General features: G+C 53.2%; 5 protein-coding genes across 5 annotated transcripts; 2 read left to right on the forward strand and 3 right to left on the reverse strand.

Moving 5' to 3' along the window:
• Positions 1–7,059: 7,059 nt before the first annotated feature.
• Positions 7,060–11,115, reverse strand: B0H65DRAFT_451373 (uncharacterized protein). The gene is made up of 6 exons (XM_062826048.1): positions 10,496–11,115; positions 10,288–10,359; positions 9,193–10,128; positions 8,918–9,106; positions 8,586–8,866; positions 7,060–8,493 (listed from the first exon to the last, which is right to left on the reverse strand). Exons 1-6 carry the CDS (start codon positions 10,615–10,617, stop codon positions 7,226–7,228), a joined length of 2,868 nt encoding a protein of 955 aa, XP_062686637.1. The 5' UTR covers positions 10,618–11,115; the 3' UTR covers positions 7,060–7,225.
• Positions 11,116–11,740: 625 nt separating this feature from the next.
• On the reverse strand, positions 11,741–13,930 carry B0H65DRAFT_417224 (uncharacterized protein; the record flags this gene model as incomplete). Its single annotated transcript, XM_062824077.1, has 1 exon — positions 11,741–13,930. One exon carries the CDS (start codon positions 13,928–13,930, stop codon positions 11,741–11,743), a length of 2,190 nt encoding a protein of 729 aa, XP_062686638.1.
• A 2,510-nt stretch (positions 13,931–16,440) lies between these two features.
• B0H65DRAFT_414380 (WD40-repeat-containing domain protein) lies at positions 16,441–17,796 on the forward strand (the record flags this gene model as incomplete). Its single annotated transcript, XM_062823913.1, has 2 exons — positions 16,441–16,776; positions 16,891–17,796. 2 exons carry the CDS (start codon positions 16,441–16,443, stop codon positions 17,794–17,796), a joined length of 1,242 nt encoding a protein of 413 aa, XP_062686639.1.
• Positions 17,797–18,080: 284 nt separating this feature from the next.
• On the reverse strand, positions 18,081–19,798 carry B0H65DRAFT_41740 (uncharacterized protein). Its single transcript, XM_062824086.1, has 2 exons — positions 19,123–19,798; positions 18,081–19,064 (listed from the first exon to the last, which is right to left on the reverse strand). Exons 1-2 carry the CDS (start codon positions 19,649–19,651, stop codon positions 18,268–18,270), a joined length of 1,326 nt encoding a protein of 441 aa, XP_062686640.1. The 5' UTR covers positions 19,652–19,798; the 3' UTR covers positions 18,081–18,267.
• A 603-nt stretch (positions 19,799–20,401) lies between these two features.
• B0H65DRAFT_41755 (uncharacterized protein) lies at positions 20,402–22,679 on the forward strand. Its single transcript, XM_062824095.1, has one exon. It carries the CDS (start codon positions 20,634–20,636, stop codon positions 22,368–22,370), a length of 1,737 nt encoding a protein of 578 aa, XP_062686641.1. The 5' UTR covers positions 20,402–20,633; the 3' UTR covers positions 22,371–22,679.
• Position 22,680: the final 1 nt, after the last annotated feature.

Raw genomic sequence — 22,680 nt, forward strand, 5'->3', positions numbered from 1 at the left:
GCCGATTTCCTTGGTGGTAGGCGCGGCGCCCGTGGGCAGCCAAGCAGCAAAGCAGCCTCAACCAAAGAGCAAAAAGACACAGTTTACGTTAGCTACCGGTACTCTTTACTAAGTACCTGAACTAGGCCGGATTCAGCACAGCACGTACGCGACTCCAACTCGTACCTGTCGATTGCGGAGAGACAGTGTCGCTCAAGTCTGGGCAAGGCCGATCAACGCGACGTAAGAGAGGAACTGGACAGCCGCGCGACCACATGGAATGAAATTACATGCTACCTCTACGTACTCAACTTCAAGGTACGCAGGACTCGGCGAGACGTGATATTTTAGATAAGGCAAGCATCCCCGTCACGTTATTGGCTGTTCCTGAACACTAGCGAGGGATTGCGAGTTAGTGCCCGCGTGGTGGAGACATGGGCCATGAGGCCAAGGGCAGGGCAAGGGGGGAAGCTTGAGGCCCAGAAGGGGGGGTGGGTGATGGGTGATGGGCTCGGGCGGGTGTCTCGGTCTTCGACTGGCCATCAGTGGCCGTAACAGGGTGACCTGCAACGCACAGAGTGTGGTTCCCAGCGATGGCGCGCATGCCCGAATGCAGGACGCTGCAGCTCGGCGAAGCTCAAAGCCTCGAAAGGATGTCTGGATGTGTACAAGTTGGCGCGAAGACAAGAGGTAGAAGCCAGGAAGACTGCGCCTATTCTCTGGTCAGTGAAGTGGTGAAAGTGGCAGCTGGGGGATTCAGAGGAGTGACGCCCGGACTTATAGGCAGATCCGGACAAAGGCGAAATCTTGTAAGCAAATGCTATTGTCGATGATGGCCTTCGAGAATGGGACGATCCCTCGACTACCGCCCATCCCATGGGATTCTGAAGTGGGGCAAACGAATGGGCATTTAACTTCTCCCATCTCCAATTTTGCAGGCTCTTTGACTCCTCCCATAGACACAACACTCACTCAGACGACATCTTCAAACTTCTGAAAAAGAATGAAAGGAGGCCTCTAGTTAGCCAAGGGGATAATGGAACGCTGATGGTGGAACAGTGTTATTGCACTCTCCTGGACGCAATGCAGTGCCTGGCGAAAACGAGAAGCAACGAAACTCCAGCGTGACATCGGGGCGTCGCGGTACAACTAGGCAGGGGGCCACGGGTGGTGCGTGATGCCGTGATGAGGACATGCCCTGAAGAGGTTGAGAAGGACTGAAGATGTTGGCGGCAGCGGCCAGCGCCATGCAGCAGGAACCTTGCCGTCACAGTCGACCCAGATAGTACGGATACCGTAGGGCAGTGCCAAAAGGGACCGTGTTTGAAGTCGACAAGGGCCCCCTTTTGGGTCGCGTTTGCTTCAAGAAAACATCATGATGTGCGGCCCGAGGGGTTGACGGGGGGCCGACGGGGGACGGGGGGCCGAGGGACGGGTTGACGGTTGGTTCCATGAAAACATGGCATGTTCTATTTTCCCCAAGAGGGGCATGTCCGTTGGAGAGAAGGGTTGAGACTGGAAGGGGATCCTGGGCGAGCATCACGAGTCTGTTGTCAGAGATTCATCGCCAAGTGGAAGCTAGAGGTCGAGTTACCTGTAAGAAGTAAAAACGCACGGGGCACCCAGGGCTGTGGTGGGTTCCACTTTAGTGTTCACTTCCAGTGGGGCGGGACCTACGGGGCCCGGATCGGGTGTTCGTCTCAAAGTGACCCGCATGGCCCTACCGTAGACACTACCTCGACCAGGTACCTACAGCTATTATTTACAGGTGACCGAGACTTCCATTCTGAATACAGTCGTCAAGATATGCCGGATTCGTGGTCGTCACCCTGGATCTGCCGTCTTTGTTCGATTTTCTGAGCCTCACTCCCATCAGGTTCTCATCGACGATGAGCATTTCTGAATAGAAGCACCATTACGCAAACGGCCGGACGGCACTGGAAGGGAGGGTGGGAGTTGTCGAAACTTGAAATCCAGTGCCGCCAGACTGGCCGAGATGCAATTCCATTCGACGAGTGACGGCTCATCAAAAACGCCACATCCCGTTTGGCACGGCGCAGCGCGGAAGGATGCGGAAGCTCATCTTCATCATCTCGACCATCCCTCAAAGGCAAGGCCCCTCAAAGACGGCCTTGGTGCTGTATAGGGTATAGCTCCCTTATATCCCCCTCACTCCTACACTCCCACCTAGGTTGCCTTGCGACGGGCGGCCGAGGTGGGAGGTGAAAGGTGGGTAGGAGCAGTGTTACACACAAGCCAAATCAAATCAATTCGGGGGTCTGACTCGATTTGATTTGACTATTTTGAGGGTTGACTTGCTTGTTGAGGAGGCGAACTTGATTTGACTCGTTGAACTCGCATAATCGGACTACCCTAAGAAACCTTAACACTTTGCCCTGGCAACCGACTGTCTATATAAAATGACAACGAAATTTTTCTAAAGTTTTGGTTATTTACGACGCATACGAGCTCTAGCGACTATACGAAATTTGTACACGTATATATACCCGAATATTCTATAGTAATTTGTACTCAAAATCCCGGGATTGTATGTTTCTGAAAAAAATCTATGGTCTGACGAAATAACCGAGTCAACCGAGTCGAGTCGCCTTCTGGGCTTGATTTGAATTGAATTAGAAATTCGTCGACTTGATTTGACTGTTAAATGGCCGACTTGATTTGACTTAGTCTCGACTTGGCTTGTGTGTAACACTGGGTAGGAGTAGGACTACCTATACACCACTATACACTGCAGTATCACACGAGGTTGTATCCGGTTTGCGGGCTCAAGTGCTACTATGCACGTCCAATAATCATCACAGGGCCTTGCGCTGCCGCCGAGAAGCGCGGGTGGGGGAAGACCAAGTTGGTGTGTTCGATGAAGGTCCGATATGAAGACCGGTGAAGGTATCGTCACTTTCATGTCTGAGCGAGCAGATCCTCGATGGTATAGATGTGGGCATATTCTACAGCCCTTCCTCGGCTATACACGACCAACAAGTTGGCGCTATAGTCTCCCTGCTATAAGGCGTAGGCCATTTCCCGCCCATCTTCAAAACACAAAGCATTTCCTCCGTATGACCACACGCACACATTCCCATCTTCTCGGCTCGTGTGCGTCGTTACAAGGCCATGTTCTATCTTGGCGTTTTTGCATCATGTGCGATTGGGTCTTTTGGCGCGTGCCTTGCCTGGACTGTCACCAAAAGGTCACTCCCCAATTTCCCGCTCTTCAGTTCCTACCCAGCTACGAATACGTTGTTCCGGGCACCTATTGAGAAGTCAGAGGGGAAGGGGACCTGAAATGAGGCAAGGTGACATAGCAGAATGTGCTATTCTTCCTGGCAGACATAACCTGGCAGCCCTCCCACCTCTCCTCCCCTCCCCTTCCCACCTTCAAAATTCAAGGCAACTAATCAATGTGCGGGTTCCGATAAATATGATGGGGGAACGCAGGGTTGCTTCCCGGTACAAATGCCTGAAACCGGTGGGAGATAATGCATCCGATTCCCCTTTTTGAGATAGAGAGCGAATCCCACCATCCCTCTCTACCTTGGTTCAAGCTTCCAGCTCTACACCAACACTCGTCACAGGCTTGCCGTACGACAATCTATATTCCACAAAACTACGTACCTCAACCCTGTCATGAATTCCACGGGGGCAGCCGTGTAACCGCCACTCCTCATTAGCCATGCTGACCAATTCTGTCCGGAATCGAAGCCTGTTGGTCAAAGTTACCATCATGACCAGGCATTGTGGCACGTACAAATTCCATTCTCAGTGCGGGCCCGCCGGTGTCTATTGTCAGCGTTGAAGCGATGGAAGCGCTGTGGTGTTCAACCTTTCCTTGCATCTTGCTATGTCCGATATACAATAGACTGGCTATGACTGGGACTACTAAAATCAGGAAGACGACCCTCACCCTACGTCGAGGCATATGTGCTCGGAGATCTGCCTGGAATATCCAACATGATTCCGTCATCACACTCCGGAAATCCTACTGCACGGAGTACGCCGATCGACCGACTAGTAGGCGATAGTCCATCGCCGGGCGGTCCCTGAGAGAAGCCATCCATGCGTTGCCGATGAATGGCATGGCGAGCGAGGATGACGCCGCCTACTTAGGTAGTGTGCCAGGTACCCCAGCATCCCGCTTCTAGGCTGAAACAGACAGACTTTCTGATTGAATACCGAACGAAACGACAGCAAAAGATCTTTTTTCCCTTTCCCTTTCCTTGGAAGGAAAGAAAGAAAGAAGACGAATCATCAAACTCCATTTTTCACCTTCCTTGCTTTGATCGGCCCTGCCATCGCAATGATGGGGAAGGGGATTGGTTATTGGTTACTATCCGTCGTCTCTCGGGTCGGCATGCTATTTACCGAGCAATTGTCTCTCTTTTCTGTGTGTAAAATTGTACTGTGTGCCATGGTCAAAATCCCCCAATATCTGCCTTTGCCTTCTCCTTTGCCGCTGCGTTCCGACTGGCAAAAAAAGTGTGATGCGCTTGTGTTGAGCCATGCTCCATGCCATTCCATGTGATGGGATGGGCTGAAACTACCTATGTCATCAAATGTGATTGCGCACTATGTCAGCTGCAGCCTGGCAAGCTCCGAGGTTCATCCATGGGAACACTTTCTACTATTCTCCAACATTCCTGTTGTTCTTCTACGGCGGAAAACTCGGATAGCAGATATAGTATTGGACTTTTTCCATGCCTAAGTTAACTACTAGTAGTAAGCCTAGGCCGAAGAAGAAGAAAGGGGTCCAGTGCCGCATGACAACCACCACCACCAACCAACACCCCACACACCTCTGTCCCTCTGGGGGAGAACAAGAAAAGGCTGACCTGGCTGGCTGACGAGTCGGCTAGAAGGAAGCATGGTAAGTCCCGACCGGACAACATAGTTACATCTGATCCTTTCCCTGTCACAAATGTATCGAGTCTGGAGATCAGGAAGATCCGCTATAAGCCGCACACTGATACACACACATGCTCAAGGTTGTGAAGCAGTAAGAAGCTTACAATCAGTGAAGAGTGATCTATCTCAAAGGGAAGTGAAAGTGAGTGAGACGGGTGAGCGGGCGGGGGCGGGTGAGCGTGGTATCAGCGTTCTCCCTCTAACCTTGTCCCGGACATACCTTACTATATCACAGGTAGGTAGACACCTGCACATACCGGCACCCCTTTACTTCCCTCCTTCACGATGTACACTAGTTCCCCTTCCAATAACCCCCCACTACACACACACTCTCTCTCTAACTCATACTCACTAACCCTTCACCAACCCTTCACCAACCCTCCACACACCACTCACTACACAACCACTCATCACCTCGTTCACCCACCCACTCACGATTCTTCAACACTGTCTCAGATGTGCTGACCCATTCATTCCCTCCATACCATACCCTCGGCTTTTTGCGACCTGCATAGCCGTTCACATTTTGTGACGGATGACTTACGGGTGACAGGGTGACGGGGTGACGGGTTGCTACTAGACTAGTGTAGACTACCTAGTGTGATTACCAATGCCCTGGAAGAAACGGCGTTGGGAATGCCACACTTATTTGAAAAGCATAGGTAGAACTGTGAGCTTGACGACATGGAGTTCTCACCTCTAATCTGGGGGTTGGCGGGGTTGATGGTGGTTTTGGCTTTTATATATCCCCGGGGAAGGAACAGTTCGTTAAAGACACTTTCAAGTTCGAACTGTGTTTTGTACGAGGGGGCAGGAGGCAGGGGCGACCGAGGACATTGACTGCTCGCTCTACCTTCCCCATTGCTCTCCGTTGCTCCTTCTTGTATACCCTCCGACAGACAGTCTGGGAAGGAATTCCACAGAACGCGGCATACGAAGCTTCATTAGAGGTACCTTGCCTTTTGCTAACCAGCCTCTACTTATTAACCACCACAGATGGAGTCGTGATTTGCTTTGCACAGTGGAGAAAGGAGGTGTTAGATGTCTGCCTCTACCTATCTGCCTACATACCTAGGTAGTGTACCTATCGATGACAACCCAGTGGTGAGACTTCGATACCAAGTGCTGTGGAATAAAGCTAGCGACTACATCATCTCTGTCTATGTAAGGTATATGTTCATGTTCCTTTTCACTCCACCCTTACCACTCCGGACCCTCCCAAATTCCAGTCCTCCTAAGCCGATTCAACCCTCTCTTAACACAACATTTTCCTCTACGATACCTATAGATAACTCAACCCGCCCTCGCTTCGAAGAAGAAGAACAAAAAAAGCCACCAAAGCGGGGTCATCGGGAGTCGCCTCCGACCGACCGACGTTGCTCCGCCTGCCTACCTAATCAAGTGGAATCCTCTTTGTGCTACACGAACCTGCAGACGGAGGTTCACAAGGAACATTCGTTCGTCGGGCGGGCAGGCACGACTGAACTATGTGTGGAGGTACGCAGTCAGTGGAGAAGGAACGTACCTAGCCGTGGGGGGTACCAAGTTTCTTCAGGAGGGGAGTCAACTTAAGGTGGTTAAGTGAACTACATCTAGATAGAAGGTGGTCGTAGTTCTGTCTTTCACTCTGTTGGACTCTGTTGGGACTATACTCTGCTGAGATTGGAAAAAAGAGATTACCTCTACGTATCTGCTGTACCTGCCTCCAATCCTCAAAATTAGACGCGTTATCTTCCGTCTTCGTCGATTACTTCATCCATGTGCATCCATCCCATTGGCGCGCAAAAAGCTTCACCGGCTCATGCGAACTGCGACCAACCAGACTCTCTCACTCGGACACAGGGGAAAGGAAACCAACAGGAGGGAGGCACGGGAATATGTAGTTGGTTGAGCCCGATCGAGATACCTGCGTGAAGGAGAAATCACATGTCATATGCGGTTCGTTCTGAGTTTGTTCAGATCCAGTCCTGAAGGGGTGGTGGGTTGGGAGAGTTCTAGAGTTTGGCTACAGGTACCTTAATCAGGTAGTTGGAAAAATGTGAAAGATAAAGACGAGGGATGTCATTCGGACTGCCTCACGGGTTGAGGCTTCATGTAGAGTTATTAGAAATAGAAAAATGAGATAAACGCGTACACTAGGTTTGGTAGGTGACTGCTTTCTCTGAGACTTAAATGGCTCGAGATTCCTGTCACAGGACCAGTGTTTCACAGTCTCTTCTCTTCATCATCAATGTCTATCTATCATGGCCGATTATGAGGAATGCAAAGAATAGATTCAGCAGTTCATTAGTCGTTAGATGTATCCAAGCGAAAAACTTACCTACGCTCAAGCCCAATTCTCAACATCCCCACCACCAGCCCAATCCATCGTCATCGCAGCCCAGAGATCATTATACCCCATTCCCATATCCATTCCCATGTTCATACCACCTATCCCCGACCCCATCGTTGGCATTCCCACCGGCACACCAGCACCACCACCACTCCCCTCCCCTGACATATGTTCTCCACTTGCAACACCATTCCTTGTCGTGTCAGCGCTCCCACTGCCAACACTGCCAAGACTATTCGCACTCGGACTACCCCCAGACCCAGTTAATGATGTAGAGTTGAAAGCAAACGTCTCATCCCAATAGGGATAATAAGGTTCCAAACTGCCGTCCATCATTGGACACCCCGATATGTTTGTTGAGGGGATGTGCAGGGTGGGTATGGGTGCTGCTTGCGAGATGTCTACCTCGAGAGGGAGCATGGAGAGGTCCATGTGGATGTCTAGGACTTCTTGTTGACTTTGGGGATGCTGGTGGTGCTGGTGGTGGTTCTTGGTGGTGGTGAAGTCTGTTGGTGATGTTGGGGTTTGGAGGTGTTGGGTTTGGTGCTGGTGATGATGATGATGGGGTGGTGGTGGTTGTTGAGGTTGTAAGTGATGTTGCTCCCCCAGATGATCATGAGGATTATCCCCCCCCTCACCAACCGCCTTCCCAGTAACAGGACAAACACCCACACCCACACCAACACCAACACCACCCATCCTCGTATCCTTATCCTTCTTCCCTCTACCCAAACCCGCCCCCTCCAACTTCGCAACTCGATTCCTAAACTTCCTCCTCACCACCGCAAACACAACCTTACTAGCACTCAACACATCCATCCCCTTAGTCGTCGGCATCGTCGCCGGCGTCAGGTTACTCCTATCTTTGTCCGTCTCTTCAGAGGTAGACGAGGTAGAAGTAGTACCCAACCGACACAACCTCTCCAAAAACCCCTCAAACCTGACCACCCTCCTCGCCGCATAGTCATCCCACTCCGGACAAAACATGATCGGAAAACTCATGCGAAACCCCAAAATGGTACTCAAAATCAGACAGCCCCAGCCGATCATGGAGAAGGCGTTGATCTCGTGTGCTGACAGCGACAGAAAGTACTCGTAGTTTTGGTGTAAGGTGGGGATCAGACCCAGAAGACGGTTGGGGTCTACGCGGAAGGAAGGTGGGTTTCCTTTCTCCAGGCCGGGGAGCTTGACGAAGGGGAGTTTGAGGAGGGGCGCGCCGGTGAGGAAGAGGCGGGTGAAGAGGGTTGTTATGCGGATTGAGGCTAGCATTAGTAGGGTGGATGTTAGTTATGAAGGCAGTGAATGGTTGGAAAAAAAGGGAAGGGAAGGGAAGGGAAGGGAAAACGTAACGTACGTATTGATTGAAGATCGGGAGGCATCTTGGCTTCCCATTCGTTTAGTTGGGCTTCCATGCCTTTGATGATCATCTCGATCTGGCTCTCGGTTTGTTGTGGTAGACCACCTCTTTGGGATTTACGCAGATCGTTCGTCTCTTCGCAGAGCCGTTGGAGGCGGACTAGCCAGGGGAGAATGCGGTCGCCCTTGGTTATGCTGTACTTCTCGAGGATGTCGCAGCATTTGGCGGTATAGCTGGTGAAGGACATGGAGGGTGTGCGGTTCCATGTTGTTGCGAAGCTATTGTGTGTTAGTTCAACTGTGGAACGAGATTCAGTGAATGAGACTTACTTTGACGCAACATAATACGTAGCCAGATAAGTCCTGATCTCCTCCAGTCTCTGCGGACTAGGACGTCTCGGACCACAGAGCTCATCAACACCGGGATCCACATCCAGCTCAAGATCATTAGCTATATCGACCGCCATCCGCACATACTGAAACGCCTGTCTGTTCTTCGGTCGGAGATGGAAGGGATACCTAGACAACAAAGTCACTCATTAGTCACCATCACCCTTTCCCCTGTCTAAACACCATCACCATGTAGAGTGTAGACAAAAACTCACCAAGCAACATAAACCGCCAGCCCCTGCAACAGCTCCAGACTCCTCTCACCACCCGCCACAAACTTCAGCCCCAAAATCTTCCTAAACTCCTCATCATACAGACTATGACCCTGCAACGTCCTTGTGCTGCTCGCCACCGCCAACACAGCCAGCAGCACAAACGGCCTCTCCCTTGCAAGGGACGCCACCGTCGCTTCTTCTAGTTCTACTTTCCCCTCCACCTCAGTCTCGTCATTGCAGACAACATGATCAACCAACACACAAGGAAAATGCCAAACCATGACTTTCCTAAAGATATCCAAGAGCCGCGAGGCGGAGTCGACGTTGAATTGTGGTTGTACTGAGAGGGAGGCGAGGGATCGGCTGCTTCCTCCTGGTCCTGGTCCTGGTCCCGGGGCTCTGGTGTTTCCGTTCCCGTTTCCAGTCCTCGACCCAACGCCAACGCCAACGCCAACTCCAGACGCAGACGCAGACGCAGACGCAGACGCAGACGCAGACGCAGACGCAGACGCAGAACTACTCCCCGGCGTAGCAGCCGACGCTCCAACCGGTAACGAACTAGCATGGCTCGCATGGCTTGCATGACTAGAGATTACCGACCCTCCTGGCTCACCGTCGGATCCATAATCGTACTCGTAGCCATAGGTACCGTCGTCCTCGGAATCCATCCCGTCGCCGCCGAGACTGGGACAAATGCGATCCACGTAGCCTTCGTGATCGAGACGGAGAGACTCCAAGCTGATGGCTACGTCGACGGAGGCGGTGGGGATGGGGACGTCGATGGTGAAGGTGCGGGAAGGGCCGGGGGGTGGGCCGGGGAGGGGAGATTGGACGGAGTAGGGGTTTGTGGTGGTTGTGGTGGTTGTGGCTGTTGTTGATGTTGATGTTTTGGGGTTGGTATTGGTGGTGGTTGTTGTGGAGTTTTGGTCGGCGGTTCTGGATGGGGGAAAGGAGAGTGTAAGTGGGTGGAGATTTTTGGGAGATGTTGAAGGAATTCGAGGAAAGGTTGGATATGATTGTTGAATCTTTGAGAAGCTGGTATTATGAGTTTGAAACGGTGAAGTTATAAAAAAGAAAAAAAAATACTGAACTTACACCCTCAACCCTCTAGGCCGTCTTTTTCTGGGACCAGTCTTGAAGATACACTCTCGTTTAGAAGCTAAGCATCTGAAACAACAACCCGATGAAGTCCAGCAGTTAGCGGCCGTTGAAACTGAGAGATTGGTTGAAACCAGTCTAAAGAAAATAAAAGAACGGACAGCAATGTACGCCGTCAAATAACTTTCATCAAAAACAAACCAACCTTTTACATATCCCAACTTGACTGCTCCCCTGACACTTGACCTTAGCAAACCTGCAAGCCTCACAAGCGTTGGCGACACGGGACCGAAGCGGAGCCTTTTCTTTTTGTTGCTGTTGTTCCATGCTTTCAATTCCGGTGGGTGTCGAAAACTGATAGATAGTGTAGTTCCTGTTTGAAACAAGCAAGTAAGGTAGAGAGAGGTAAGTTCCTCGATGGTTCGGGTCTAGTTTGTTGGTGGTCGGGTCGGGTGAGCCAACTGAAGTGGCGCAGAGATATTATTGTTGGTGGAGAGACGTCCTAACTTCCGGAGTCTCTCGGCGTTAAAGTGAGCTCTTGGTGTGGTAACAATGGTTTTGTGGTATCGTTGACATGGCGGGGCCCAATGAATCCTCCTGGCAGGTACTCTTTCAGTTCGTGTGCTCCGTGTTATGTCGCAATGTGCCGAGTCCGAGGAACACGGGGGCGGGTCCGGTGGATGTGGAGGATTGTGGAGGAGGTGAAAAAGGAGGAGACAAGGAGAACCCGGCTTCTTAGCTCCGAAGGGGCACGGAGGTTAAATGTGGAGATGAGGATTTGTGGGGGAGACACGAAAGTTGATGGAGACGGTGGGAATGATTGACCATTGAGATTCTGTGATCATCATGGGTACGAGCTGTTCTAGCCTTTTCAGTGATTTCTGGACCCCTCTGTCGGACCCCTCCGGACCCTTGGGAGACCCCTTTTTCAGCCTCTCCACGTCAACAACTTGGCTCCCGCCTTGGCATATGGCACCGCCCTGATCATCAGTGGAGTCAACACAGCCCTACAGGGCGGTGATGGTGTCATCATTCAACAGGTTTCTCAACATCAACCACTGCTGTTGTTTGGATCTCGAGGTGGTTTCACTAAATATTAACGAATAAAAGGCATGTCGCCATCGGCTTTTTACGGCGGTGAGCTCAACTGTATAAGCGCCTAGCCCGATCGTACACCCAACTACACTACACTACCTCTACACTTCCCCGCCCGGACGTGCCATTAAAGTAACTTAAGTCCGGAAGCTCATGCTCATCCAGTCGCCATGTCCGTCAAACCATTGGGTATCCTTTCCGACACACCTTGCCATCATAAACCATGCTCGCAAGAACCACGCTCGCGAGACAAAGAGAAAAAGAAAAAGGCCTGGCATGGCCAATGAAGTCATCACGATGATCCCATCCCATCGCAGCCGCTTTATGACATTCATCATCAACACAAATCAGCCACTCAACAAGCCGTCTCCTCAGCACACCTCACCAGCTCGCAAAGCGTCCTCAACAAGAACGGATCCAGCGCCACCGTCTCCTTCGGCGACAGCGCCTCGCCCTCCACCATACCCTCTCCAGTAGTAAGCTTCAGCGTCGTAACCAAACGGGCGATGCATCTCGCTAAACCAGCATGAATATCCCTTAGGGCAGCCAAGTCGCACCCAGCAGCATTGCTACCGCCGCTGCTGCTGGTCGACAACTTAGGCACACCACCCTTTTCGCTGTCTCTGGTGAAGGGACGGCTAAAGCCTCCGTCTCTGGGAGAGTAGAACGCACCGGAGGAGAAATTTGCTGCTTCATCGTTCATGCCGAGGATGCTCTCTGCCTTTCTGGGGATGCGGCGCACGTTGTCTTCGTCCGAGCGGCGCGTCGGGCTGGAAGGGTTGCGTTGGACGCTGTTGGTTTCTTTGGGAACGTGCGATGATGTGCCGGGTAGAGGAGGGCAGAGGGTACCGATGTAGTTGTAGGCGATTAGGTGCGCGTAGAGGGCGTCACAGAGGTGATCGGTGCCGGTGGGGAAGATATTCTTGATGGGTGCCCAGTCTGGGACACCAGAGGGTTTGCTGGCTCTCGGCTCGGGAGAGGTGTTTCCGGTCAAGTCGTGGGCGTAACTTGCGAATCTTTTGTTGTTGCGCCGGCTTTGCATTAGGTTGGGGAGATTCCAGCGCTTGCGCGACTTGGTGCTTAGGTTGGAGAAGGTGAAGACCGACTCGTTGTCGTCGTCGTCGACACTGTTGCCGGGCTTTCTGACCTGGTGTTTGAGCTTCCTGGAATACGTCCGTATCGTCTCGATGGACAGGCTGGAGGTGAGCAGCGTGGTTTCCGGAAAACACGAGGTCGAGATGCGCAGAGTGTTCAACAGTTCCACGGGCAAGGGAACGCCGGCCACAGGACTGTTTGGAACGAAGCTAGGAGCACGAACACGACCGACTGCTGGCTCCGTATGCGATCGAATCCAATCTTGAAGGTGTCCAGTCGACGTCTTCACGCTCAACTTCGAGCGTAGATCTTGGACGTTGTCCCCGGACGGCCGTTCATCTCTCACACTTTCCTTCCTGGCTACTCCAACCTCAGTAGGCAACGTCTGCGAGTGTGGAACATTTTTCTTCATATATAGCTCAAGCGACGGCCTTTTAGAGGCATCGATGATCGTCCTGCCTCCGGGTGTCGAAAGCACTGGCAACGTCGGGGATGGGAGCAGCGTTATGCCCCTAGCCTGGACATCGCTGTTCTGAAAACTGTCCGCATCGCTGGCGGGCCCTTCCTGTTGACAGAATGCAGGTAGAGCTGGGGGTTTCTGAAGATGAAGTCTTCTGAGTGATGACTTCCTTTTGGGCACAACTGGCGGATGGATGTCGATTATGCGAGGCTTTCCTATGCAAGACTGTCCAGAAGATGTGCGCGGACGATCGCCGTCCTCAGTCAAGTGGATTGGCAATGCCATCGGGACCGCATTCGGGAACGGCGTCCTCGGCGAACTTGGAGAGGATAGCACGGTCTTGCCGAGAATTGTGTCGTTGAATCCAAGGGCTGTTTGCGGCCGAGGGGGAACATAGCGGTCGTTGACCATTTCGGGCTCTTCTGATCCGGACATCAGGTCTGGCTCATCATCGAACCACGTTCCTTGCCGGTTTGCAGTCGGCTTCGACGAAGTGGAAGAGGGGGAGTGGGGCTTGCTGGAAAATGGCGAAGAACTGCGGCCGGAAATCGAGGTGGTAGTTGTGACCACTGATTGCTGGCGGGTTCTGATTGAAGGTGGCATTATCTCTACGGATGAATCACTGGAGGTGTCAGAAGAGTCGTCCGCGGCCCCAAATTGCTCATGGTACCCGGGCATGCCTGCCGCCAATCTGCGCTCCGTGCCCTCGTGAAGGGATTGCCGGGCACTCTGTGGGGCCACAGATTTGTAATGGGATGAGGTACGAGAGGAGGTTCGGCGGTGGTGGTGGTTTGGTCCCTGCCCTTGGTTTGTCATTTGGTCTGATGTCCGATATGGATAGTCCTCATCCACGTGGGTCGCTGCTGCAAGACCTTGGCATGGGTAACCCGCGGTCATAGACTTTGTGTTGAAGAATACCTCGGATTCCTCCAAGCTCTGGATGAGGAGCTCGGGGAAGTTGAAGCCTTTGAACTGCGTCTCAATCTCCATTTTGATTGCTGGGCCGGGGAAAGAACTCGAAAAGGGTTTGGTGGCGGGCTGCCCTGACGACACCGGACGAAAAGAACCTTGAAACGGACCGGACGTCAACCGGGGCTGGCCAACGTGTGAAGGGAAGAAGCAGAAGTCTAGCTGCCACCTGAAGCCGCCAACTTGTCGATGCAGGATGCAGGAGGTCGCAGGAAGGACGCAGGACGAGCAACTCGTGGTCAAGTCAGATCGTCGTTGGGGTTAAGTGAAGTGGTCATGGATCCCTGCGCTGATCGCCTGTTGATATGATGCCGGGGCATATCCCTGCCACGGCGAAGGGAGCTTGCCTCGTACAAGAGCGCGTACGGTGTTGGACGGTATGGACGTGAATGGGAGACGGTGATTAGTGTGACGGTGAAACCGGGTTCTAGCAGAAATGCCGATACACCAAGTCTGCCGTGTAATGTTTTGGAACAGTCCTTCCAATCCCGCCTCGTAACAGCGAAACAAGCTAGACAGTGGCCTACCAGACACAGTTAGAAAATGTAGCGACTGACTGGTCAAGAAGGGTCAGGGTGAACAGTCGCGAACCAAGCGGATATCACGTTATAAGGCGGTCGTTTTTCCTTTGGGGAAGACCGCAAGTGACGAACGTCATGCGGAAAGAATGTTTGGGTAGCGAGCAGCATGGATCATGATGGTGGACTTACAATATATAACGTTATGTTTTATGTGGTGATACCCGGCGCTGTCAAAACAGTTGAGCCGACAGGGCGTAGCAGACCAAGTGAGACACTGGATGGAATGGCGCCCTTGGTTCCCAACACGCGAGGGATCGAGAAGGTCTCTAGAGCCGAGACAGTGATATAGATGACGGAGACACTGCGTGTGCCCTGAGAGCGTGGACACGAGGTTGCTGTTATATGGAACCTTGATGGAGGAGCTTTTGCCGCCTTACGGCCATTGAAAACAAAAACAAGAAACGTTTCCCTTTTGTCGTGGCTTGTCTTGTCCGCAGCGACATATCGAGGCCAGCAAGCTGGGCAGGAAAAAGAAAGGAAATAGTGGCCAACATTTTGGAGGCGTAGCTAGGCGTACTGTGAAGGTCGAGATGCAGGGGCGAGATAGTAGCACGAATCGGCATCCAGCGCACCTCGACGAACTCTTGCGCGAGTTTCCTTCCACTTGGCCGTCGGCGGCAGACATGAAAAGTTATCAACCACGGACGGATAGACACAGATACAGCGTCTTGGGTACCCGTCAGTTCAACCAAGCCATCCATATCGCCCCAGCATAGGTGTCGCCGAGGGAAATTCAAGGGTGAAGCCGCCATTTCCCGATCAATATTTCGTGTTCACCGTGACATGGTGGCATGTTCCTGGCCTTTTCCTATGCGGATGTCTTGACCCCTTCAGACTTGACGGTGAGTGAAGTTGGTGGGTGGAGGCGGTTCGCAAAGAGCCACGAGCCATGTGCGTCAGTCAACAGAAATCAGATATTTTCTTGCCCTTATCCCACCGGTTTGCGAGTATCGACCAATGGAGAAGAGATCGCCAAGAAAAAGGAATGTTGAGAGAGAGGGGAAAGGGTCTGGAGTGATGACAGACGCAGCGAAAAAAAAAGTAAGAGGATTGAGGGGAAATGTTAGCCCGGTGATTGCCCATTGTTGGTCCCAACCCAATTGCTCACAAATCGCAGACAATCAACACCGAGACTTGCGCAAGGAGAAAAAAAAACAAGGGAGAAACAATGGGATCTCGTGATGGATATGATATTTATTGCGGCTGAGAAGTTGAAGGTAGGATACCGGTAGATAAAGTAGATTGATGCACTTTTAGAACAGGGTAGGTAACAAAGGCAGGGTGACAACCCGAACAACGGATGATGGACGATGGATGATGAGTGGCAGGGGGTAATTTTGCGGGAGACAGAGTGACAGAGTCGCATCGGGGTCCAAGCTCCCACGAGCCACCCTGCCCTGGCCCGTTCTCGCTCCAATGCTTGGCGGTCTTGGCGTTCTCAACTCCATCAACGTGCATACCGTACGCCGTCATTACAAAAATTAAAATTTCATGAGAATCTCACAAGGTCTTGACAACACCATTGGCCCTTCAGCATATCTTTTCTTTTCCAAGACCTGCAGGATCCTGAAGCTGCCCTTCGGAATCGCTTGCATCAGATTAACCAGCCAACACCCCGTTTGGAATCCGCATCTTTTCCACCGGCGGGAGGACGGTAACATCAAATTTTGTGTTGTACCAATCACTGCACACGACATCCACCAAAAAAAGACAGAAGAGGAAACACACCTTTCATCAACCTGCATTTCCGTCAGGCTTCACAGCACATCTCTGCACTTACAGCAAAGGTCACGCGTCTGCCACGCCTGTCGCATTCCGCGGCTGCTTCCAAGAATCCGAAAAGAGTCTGAAAAGTCCAGATCGGGGCAGGGTCCTGATTCACGGAAGAAGAGTGAAGAGAGGAAAGAGATAAGCAAGCCACATAAATCAGCCTTTCAAGAAAAAAGGAAAATGCTATCGGAAGAATTCGTCTCAGCCATCTGCGGTGCTCCTCTGAGCTCCAACACGTCCATCGTCAAGGACGTGGGAATCTACGGCCACACTCTGAGCCCTACCTACTCTGTCAAATACAACTTCAAGAAGAGCTCGGCGCCGGTAAACTGCGTTGCCGTCAGCGACACACATGTCTACGCTGCTCAAGAGAACAAAGCCTATGTCCACGTTTACTCGAGGATACGCGGGAACCAGGAGGCCTTTGTGGCCTTCCCCGAGAGAATCCGGTGCTTGACCTTGGCTGGTGACGTCCTTATTTTGGGCACAGCAGAAGGTCGGCTCATGCTTTGGGAGGTAAGCTCATGTCACAAAAAGAAACAGATGTGTTCTTGAGACACGCCCAGTCTCTCCTTTCTTCAATTTTGATCCTTCCAACCAAGACACTAATATATATCCCTTACTCACCAGACATCCACCGGTCGCCTAGTATCAACCCCAGCGCGCCACGTCCAAGCAGTCTCCTGCGTAGTCGCCACGCCCTTCCACGTCTTGACGGGATCCGACGACTCAGACATCCACGTGTGGTCCCTCTCTTCACTGCTCGAGCTCACCCCTTCCTCCGCCGAACACGAGCCAGAGCGCAGTCTCTCCAACCACCGCGCCGCCATCACCGCCCTCTCCGTCAACGCCTCCGTTTCCTACGACACCAACCTTGCCGTCTCCGCCAGCAAAGACAAGTCCTGCATCATCTGGAACTACCAAACGGGCGACGCGCTGCGCACCCTCTTGTTCCCCAGCTTCCCCCTGTGCATGTCGCTGGACCCGGCCGCGCGCGCCATCATCGTCGGGTGCGAGGACTCGTCGCTTTACATGGCCGAGTTCTTCAAGGGGGGCGACAGCAAGGCTCTTTTGGGCGCGCAGTCCGAGGACGCGGCGACGGTGATGCAGATTTCTCAACCCTTCGGTGCCACCCAGCCTGGCGCTGGTCCGGCGTCTTGCTTGGCGTTTAGCTACGACGGCACGACGCTCCTGACGGGCCACCCCAAGGGCCAGATCATGAAGTGGGACGTGGTGGATAACAAGGCGCCGGTGGAGCTGACGAACCTTAATGCTGCCGTGACGAATTTGGTATTTGTCTCGCCCTTTGAGGCGAAGGCGGGGAACAACAAGGCGACCAAGACATCGACCATTGTGAAGCCGAATCAGGCGGAGCGCGCTTATACGGTTACGACCCAGCTTGAGGCTGATTTGAGGAGCCAGACGAGGGTTGACGAGTTGGTGAACTCGACTGGTTTCAGTCAGCAGGCTTTGGAGAACGCTATTGCGGCATTCCAGGAGGCCTTGGCGGAGAAGGAGTCTGAGAAGAAGGAATGAATGGGGTTTGGGAGTGGATCAGTTGGTGAAGAAATCTCTCCGATGAGAGACATTAGAGCACGTTGAGAGTAATCTCGCGGACGTGCATGGCTGATCGAGATCGTTTCCTGACCTGGCCTGGGACATGGTCAATTCATAAGGGGAAAATGAGAAGTTGACATGGTCAGGGTGAGTTCGCCATGTCCGTACATAGATAACTAGAACATTCTGTATATGTCGCAGATACCCCTGAATATAAATATCGAAATCAAAAGGCGCCGACTGTTATACCAGCTGAGTCACACAAACCAGAAACCACAAGGTCAGTTCTGCTGGACAGTCATTAACTCTTGTAAAGGACCCTATATGACGCACGACCTTTCAGGCAATGGTAAACAACATACAGCTTCCAGATGCCTTCCACCAAAACGCCACGCTTAACAAATATAAACAATGCTCATGATGAAACGCGCAAGTCTCACCGGAAATCAGTCACATGCCACCATAATCACCACCACCAGCCTGTCCCTTCTCAGCCCAATTATTATCCGAAGCAGCGTAACCTCTTCCTTCCGTGTCACTCGTGCTTGGCCACGCATCAATCACATTACCGTTCCCATTCCCATACCCAACAACACCACCCCCTCCATTCGCAGCAGGATACACCCCCTGCCCCAACCCGCCCGTCCTCCTTCGTTGCCGTTGCGGTATCTCACCACCACCACCTCCTGCCATCCCCATACCCTTCCCTTTCCTAGCACCATCACTTCCCTCCTCTCCCAAAAACACCCTCTCCCTCTCCCCCACCACCACCCTTCCATTAACCCTAAACATCTTCGCATTCGCATTGCTCAACGCCAACAATCCCGCCGTAGCCAACAACAAGACCATCATGATCATCGCCCCGACCTGCGTCATGTTGCCCGAAAAAGCAGCGACCATGTACACCAGCACTTTTGCCGTGGCTTCGAGGTAGCCCTCCACATGGGTCTTGGAGCGCAGCCAGGCGGTGGCGGTTATGGCGTAGAGATCTTCCGAGAGGCCACGGAGGCGGATGGAGCTGGTGGAGGGGTGGCTGGGGGAGTCGGAGCCGAGGGAGATGAGGAGGGAGGTTATGGGGTTGGGTTTGTGGTGATGGTTTGGAGATGGGGAGGGGGAAGATGGAGGGTGGAAGGGGTGGAAGGGGAATGGGAGAGAAGGAAGGAGACGGGGTTTGGAGCGTTGTTTGATTATGTAGATGTTGAGGATGCGGGAGAGCATTAGGGCTAGGAGGGAGGCTAGGGTCCACCCTTTTTGCATGTAAGTCTAGGGTCTGGACTACCGGTTATAGGACAAAGGAAGACTTACAATCCTGAAACAGAATAACTAGCACGATAGCCGCTATCGTCAACAGCGGACTGATCAGATATAAAACATGCGACAACCACCCCAGATCAGGTAAGTCATCCACCGCCCACACCGTGGCATGCAAGCCGCTCTCCGACCTCCTGATGCGTAACCGTTGTCTGATGGCCGGGATGGTGCCCACGTCCAAAGTGACCGTTTGTCCTGGGCGAGCAATCTTTTGGAGGTACAGTATCGTAGCGGCATTGTTGATACGGAAGGTCGTTGGTCTGGTCACACTGGCCCCGGGCCCGGGCCCAGTCCCGGCATCGACAACGGCAGTAGCGCTGGATCCGGACCACTTGGCGAGTTCATCGGCAGCTTGTTGGTAGTGTAGACCTGGAGCAAGGAGAAGGCTGTCGAGCCAACTGGAGCCGCCGGTGATGGCGGTGCGCTGGGCAACAGTGCTGAGGTCGGCGAGGGCCAGGAGACCGCCGGCGGAGAGCGAGACGCCGGGGATGGGGTTTGTGGTCCACTCCGGGAAGGAGACCATGGTCGTGTGCGGACCGGAGATATCGAGGTCTAGATCGGGGATCCCGGCTTCTGATCGTTTACTCCACCAAGTCGACGAGAGAGGCTCCAGAACGACTCAACCTTGGGCTTTCCGTTCCTGTAGGCTCCCGAGTGACTTGAAACTGAGCAGTCACTCCATCACTCGAAGGGAGCCGTGACAGGAGACACCCGTCTTTACGCCCGTGATAAACTGTTGCACGCAGGGGAAGGGGCGATAAAGAAAAATAAATACCGTCCCGATCGTGACACTTCACCGTACATTAGAGCGCAAGCCCATGACGCCAAACTGCCTAGCAAACCCTGCCAAGGCAGCCTATGAGGTGAAGAAGCGCCATCTTGGAGGCTCCGTTGGATGTTGTCTCCCTCCCTGGTTTAAGCTGAATGCCCACCCTTGTTCCTTTTGCATAAACCCACATGATAGCAGAGGTGTCCCTTAGTGTAACGGTACAAGTACCCGTGGACGTTTTTTCATAAGTCCGAGAAGAACTTTGGCAATCGCGAAGCTCACATTGTCAGTGAGTCTTGTGATAAAGAGAAACATTCACACCCTCTTCCAAGTTGACTGAAAAAGAGAGAGATGTTGGAGACTACCAAAGTGGATCCATAAATCACGGTGGGCCCAAGCTCCAAGCTGCATGCTGCCTGATCGACGACATCATTCGTCTAGCACCTGACCTGTGCCCACCGTGCCATGCGGGGGAGGCCCCACTGAACAGGGGGATGGCAGGCTCGCCAGGAAACGACCAACGACGGATGGCCATTTTAGAATCGTCACTCTTCAATTTTGTCTCGAAAAAGTCTCGAGCAAAGTCGATTGACGGCATTGCAGCAGTGCCAGACCACGCCATTATGGGCAACACGCACTGATGTGAACTGACCACCCGATATACCAGTAGAACACCTCAAACTCCTGAACCTCCTCCTCCGCCTCTCCTCCTGAGCTGTCGAGCTCTCGTCTCGCAATGCGCCCGCGACTCCTTCTCCCTCGCGGGGACCTGGCCCGGCCATGCTCCCCGGCGATACACTCGACGACCACCCGATTCTTTACACAGAGCGCATCACTTCGCGTGGGAATTCGAACAAGACCCCAACTCGGCTTCCTCAACGTACCCGTAACCACCCAACAATATCGTTACCTGACGACCGAGCGCAAGGCGAGACTCAAGTACGACATCAAGCAGGGAATCAAGATCACCTCATCCCTTTGGATCGCTGGCGCTTGCTGCTTCGCCATCGCATTCGCCCTTGTTGAAGAAACACTCGAAGCCCGATATCCGACACCACACGAATGGAGCATGCTAAGTCGAATTTTCTTCCGCGGAGCTTTCTGCGAGCGAGACCAGACCGACCCGTCCCGCATAACCGACTGGGTTCATGTGACGAATTGGATCAAGAGCGTGGTAGACCGGTTGGAGGATCCCAGCATTGACGGCAAGGGACTTAGGGATGCGCCGTCCGACAGACCAAAAGGCACCAAGGACATCAGCACCATGTCCGAGAACTGGAGACGGGGCTACTACGAAGCCATGATGTTGTACGCAAAGGCCGCCGAGAACGTCGAGAAGTGGGTAACCGACAAGACCCAAAACCTCACCGTCCCGAACGACTACGTAATCGGTCCCTCCAACCCCAACCCGCGCCCCTTCCCCAACGAGGACTACCGACCGCCGCAAGAGGACGACTGCGTGCCGACCTTCGAGTCCCCCAACGAGATCTACATGCGCATCCTCTCCACCGAAGGCCTCACCAACCGACAGCGCATGGAAGCCGGCCTGGCCTACGCCACCTGGCTCGAATTCAAGCAAATCACCGGACCCGCCAACATCATCCTCGAAAACGCCGTCGACCTCGCCGCCACCGAGCAAGCCTCCCTCATCGGCGGCCAGTCCCCGCTAGACACCAAAACTTACACCCTCATCGACACCGCCGGCCACCATCCCTCCTCCAACCTCCTCCAATCCCTCACCGCCCTCGCCACCTTCCGCGCCCGCAACGGCGACGTCTCCTCCGCCCTTCCCATGCTCGTCTCCATCCTCCAAGCGCGCAAAACCCTTCCGACTTCCGACCCGCGCCGCATCCCTCCCCTTCCACAGAAGAAACAGACCTGGGCCGGCGCCGCTCTAGCTCTCCTCTCGGAGCCGCCCTATCCGGACGCACCCGAGGATGGCACCCTCCCCCCTTTGCGCGACGCCAAGGAACGCTGCGAGGAGGCCGCCCTGAGTCTGCATATCGGCGAGATCATGTACACTGCCAAGTCTACCAACAACACCAACCCTTCAGAAACCTCTGCTCAGCATCATTCCCACCACCGCGAAGAAGGACTAGGCTGGACCCGCGAAGCAGTCGACATAGCCGAGGAACAACTCCGCGGTCTAAGCAACAAGCAGTCCGCCATGCCCGCCAGACACACATGCCGCGAGTGTTTGGCTGCGGGGCTGGAGAACTGGACGATGATGGTGTCGAGGCTGGCGAGGGAGGAGAAGGCGAGAAAGGAGGAGTTGGAAAGGAATCCGGACCTTCACAAGCCAAAGAAAACGAGCTGGTGGGGCTTCTGGGGACAAGGGGAACACAAACAGGAGGATTTGAATAGGTGGGCGGCGGAGGAGAAGGTTATTGCCGAGAGGCAGAGGAGGGCGGCGGATTTGTTGGACGAGTTGCCGACGGGTAATAGGGGGTTTTTGTCTTTTTTGCAGGCTTAAATGCTCGGATGGCTGGGAAGAATGTGGTGGATCTTGGGTGGGTGGATTTGGGGTGGCCTTGAAGCACCCTCTCCCAGGCACGGAAGAGAATGGTTGAGTAGTGAGTGTGGGACGGTTTGGTGAAATGCATCATGGAAAAGGAGCACAGGACAAAGGGGGGCAGAACACTACTTGCTTATTAGCGTTGTAGTATGTATGTTTGTATATTTAGTAGTTTGCTTCACGCATTGTACGTATTACAGAAGCTTACGTTGAGGGTTAAGGAGGATACAGCACTCCTTGCCGACATTCACGACTGTTGGATAAGTTC

Source organism: Neurospora tetraspora (assembly GCF_033439725.1).
Source record: "Neurospora tetraspora strain CBS 560.94 chromosome Unknown B0H65scaffold_1, whole genome shotgun sequence".
Taxonomy (NCBI): Eukaryota; Fungi; Ascomycota; class Sordariomycetes; order Sordariales; family Sordariaceae; genus Neurospora; species Neurospora tetraspora.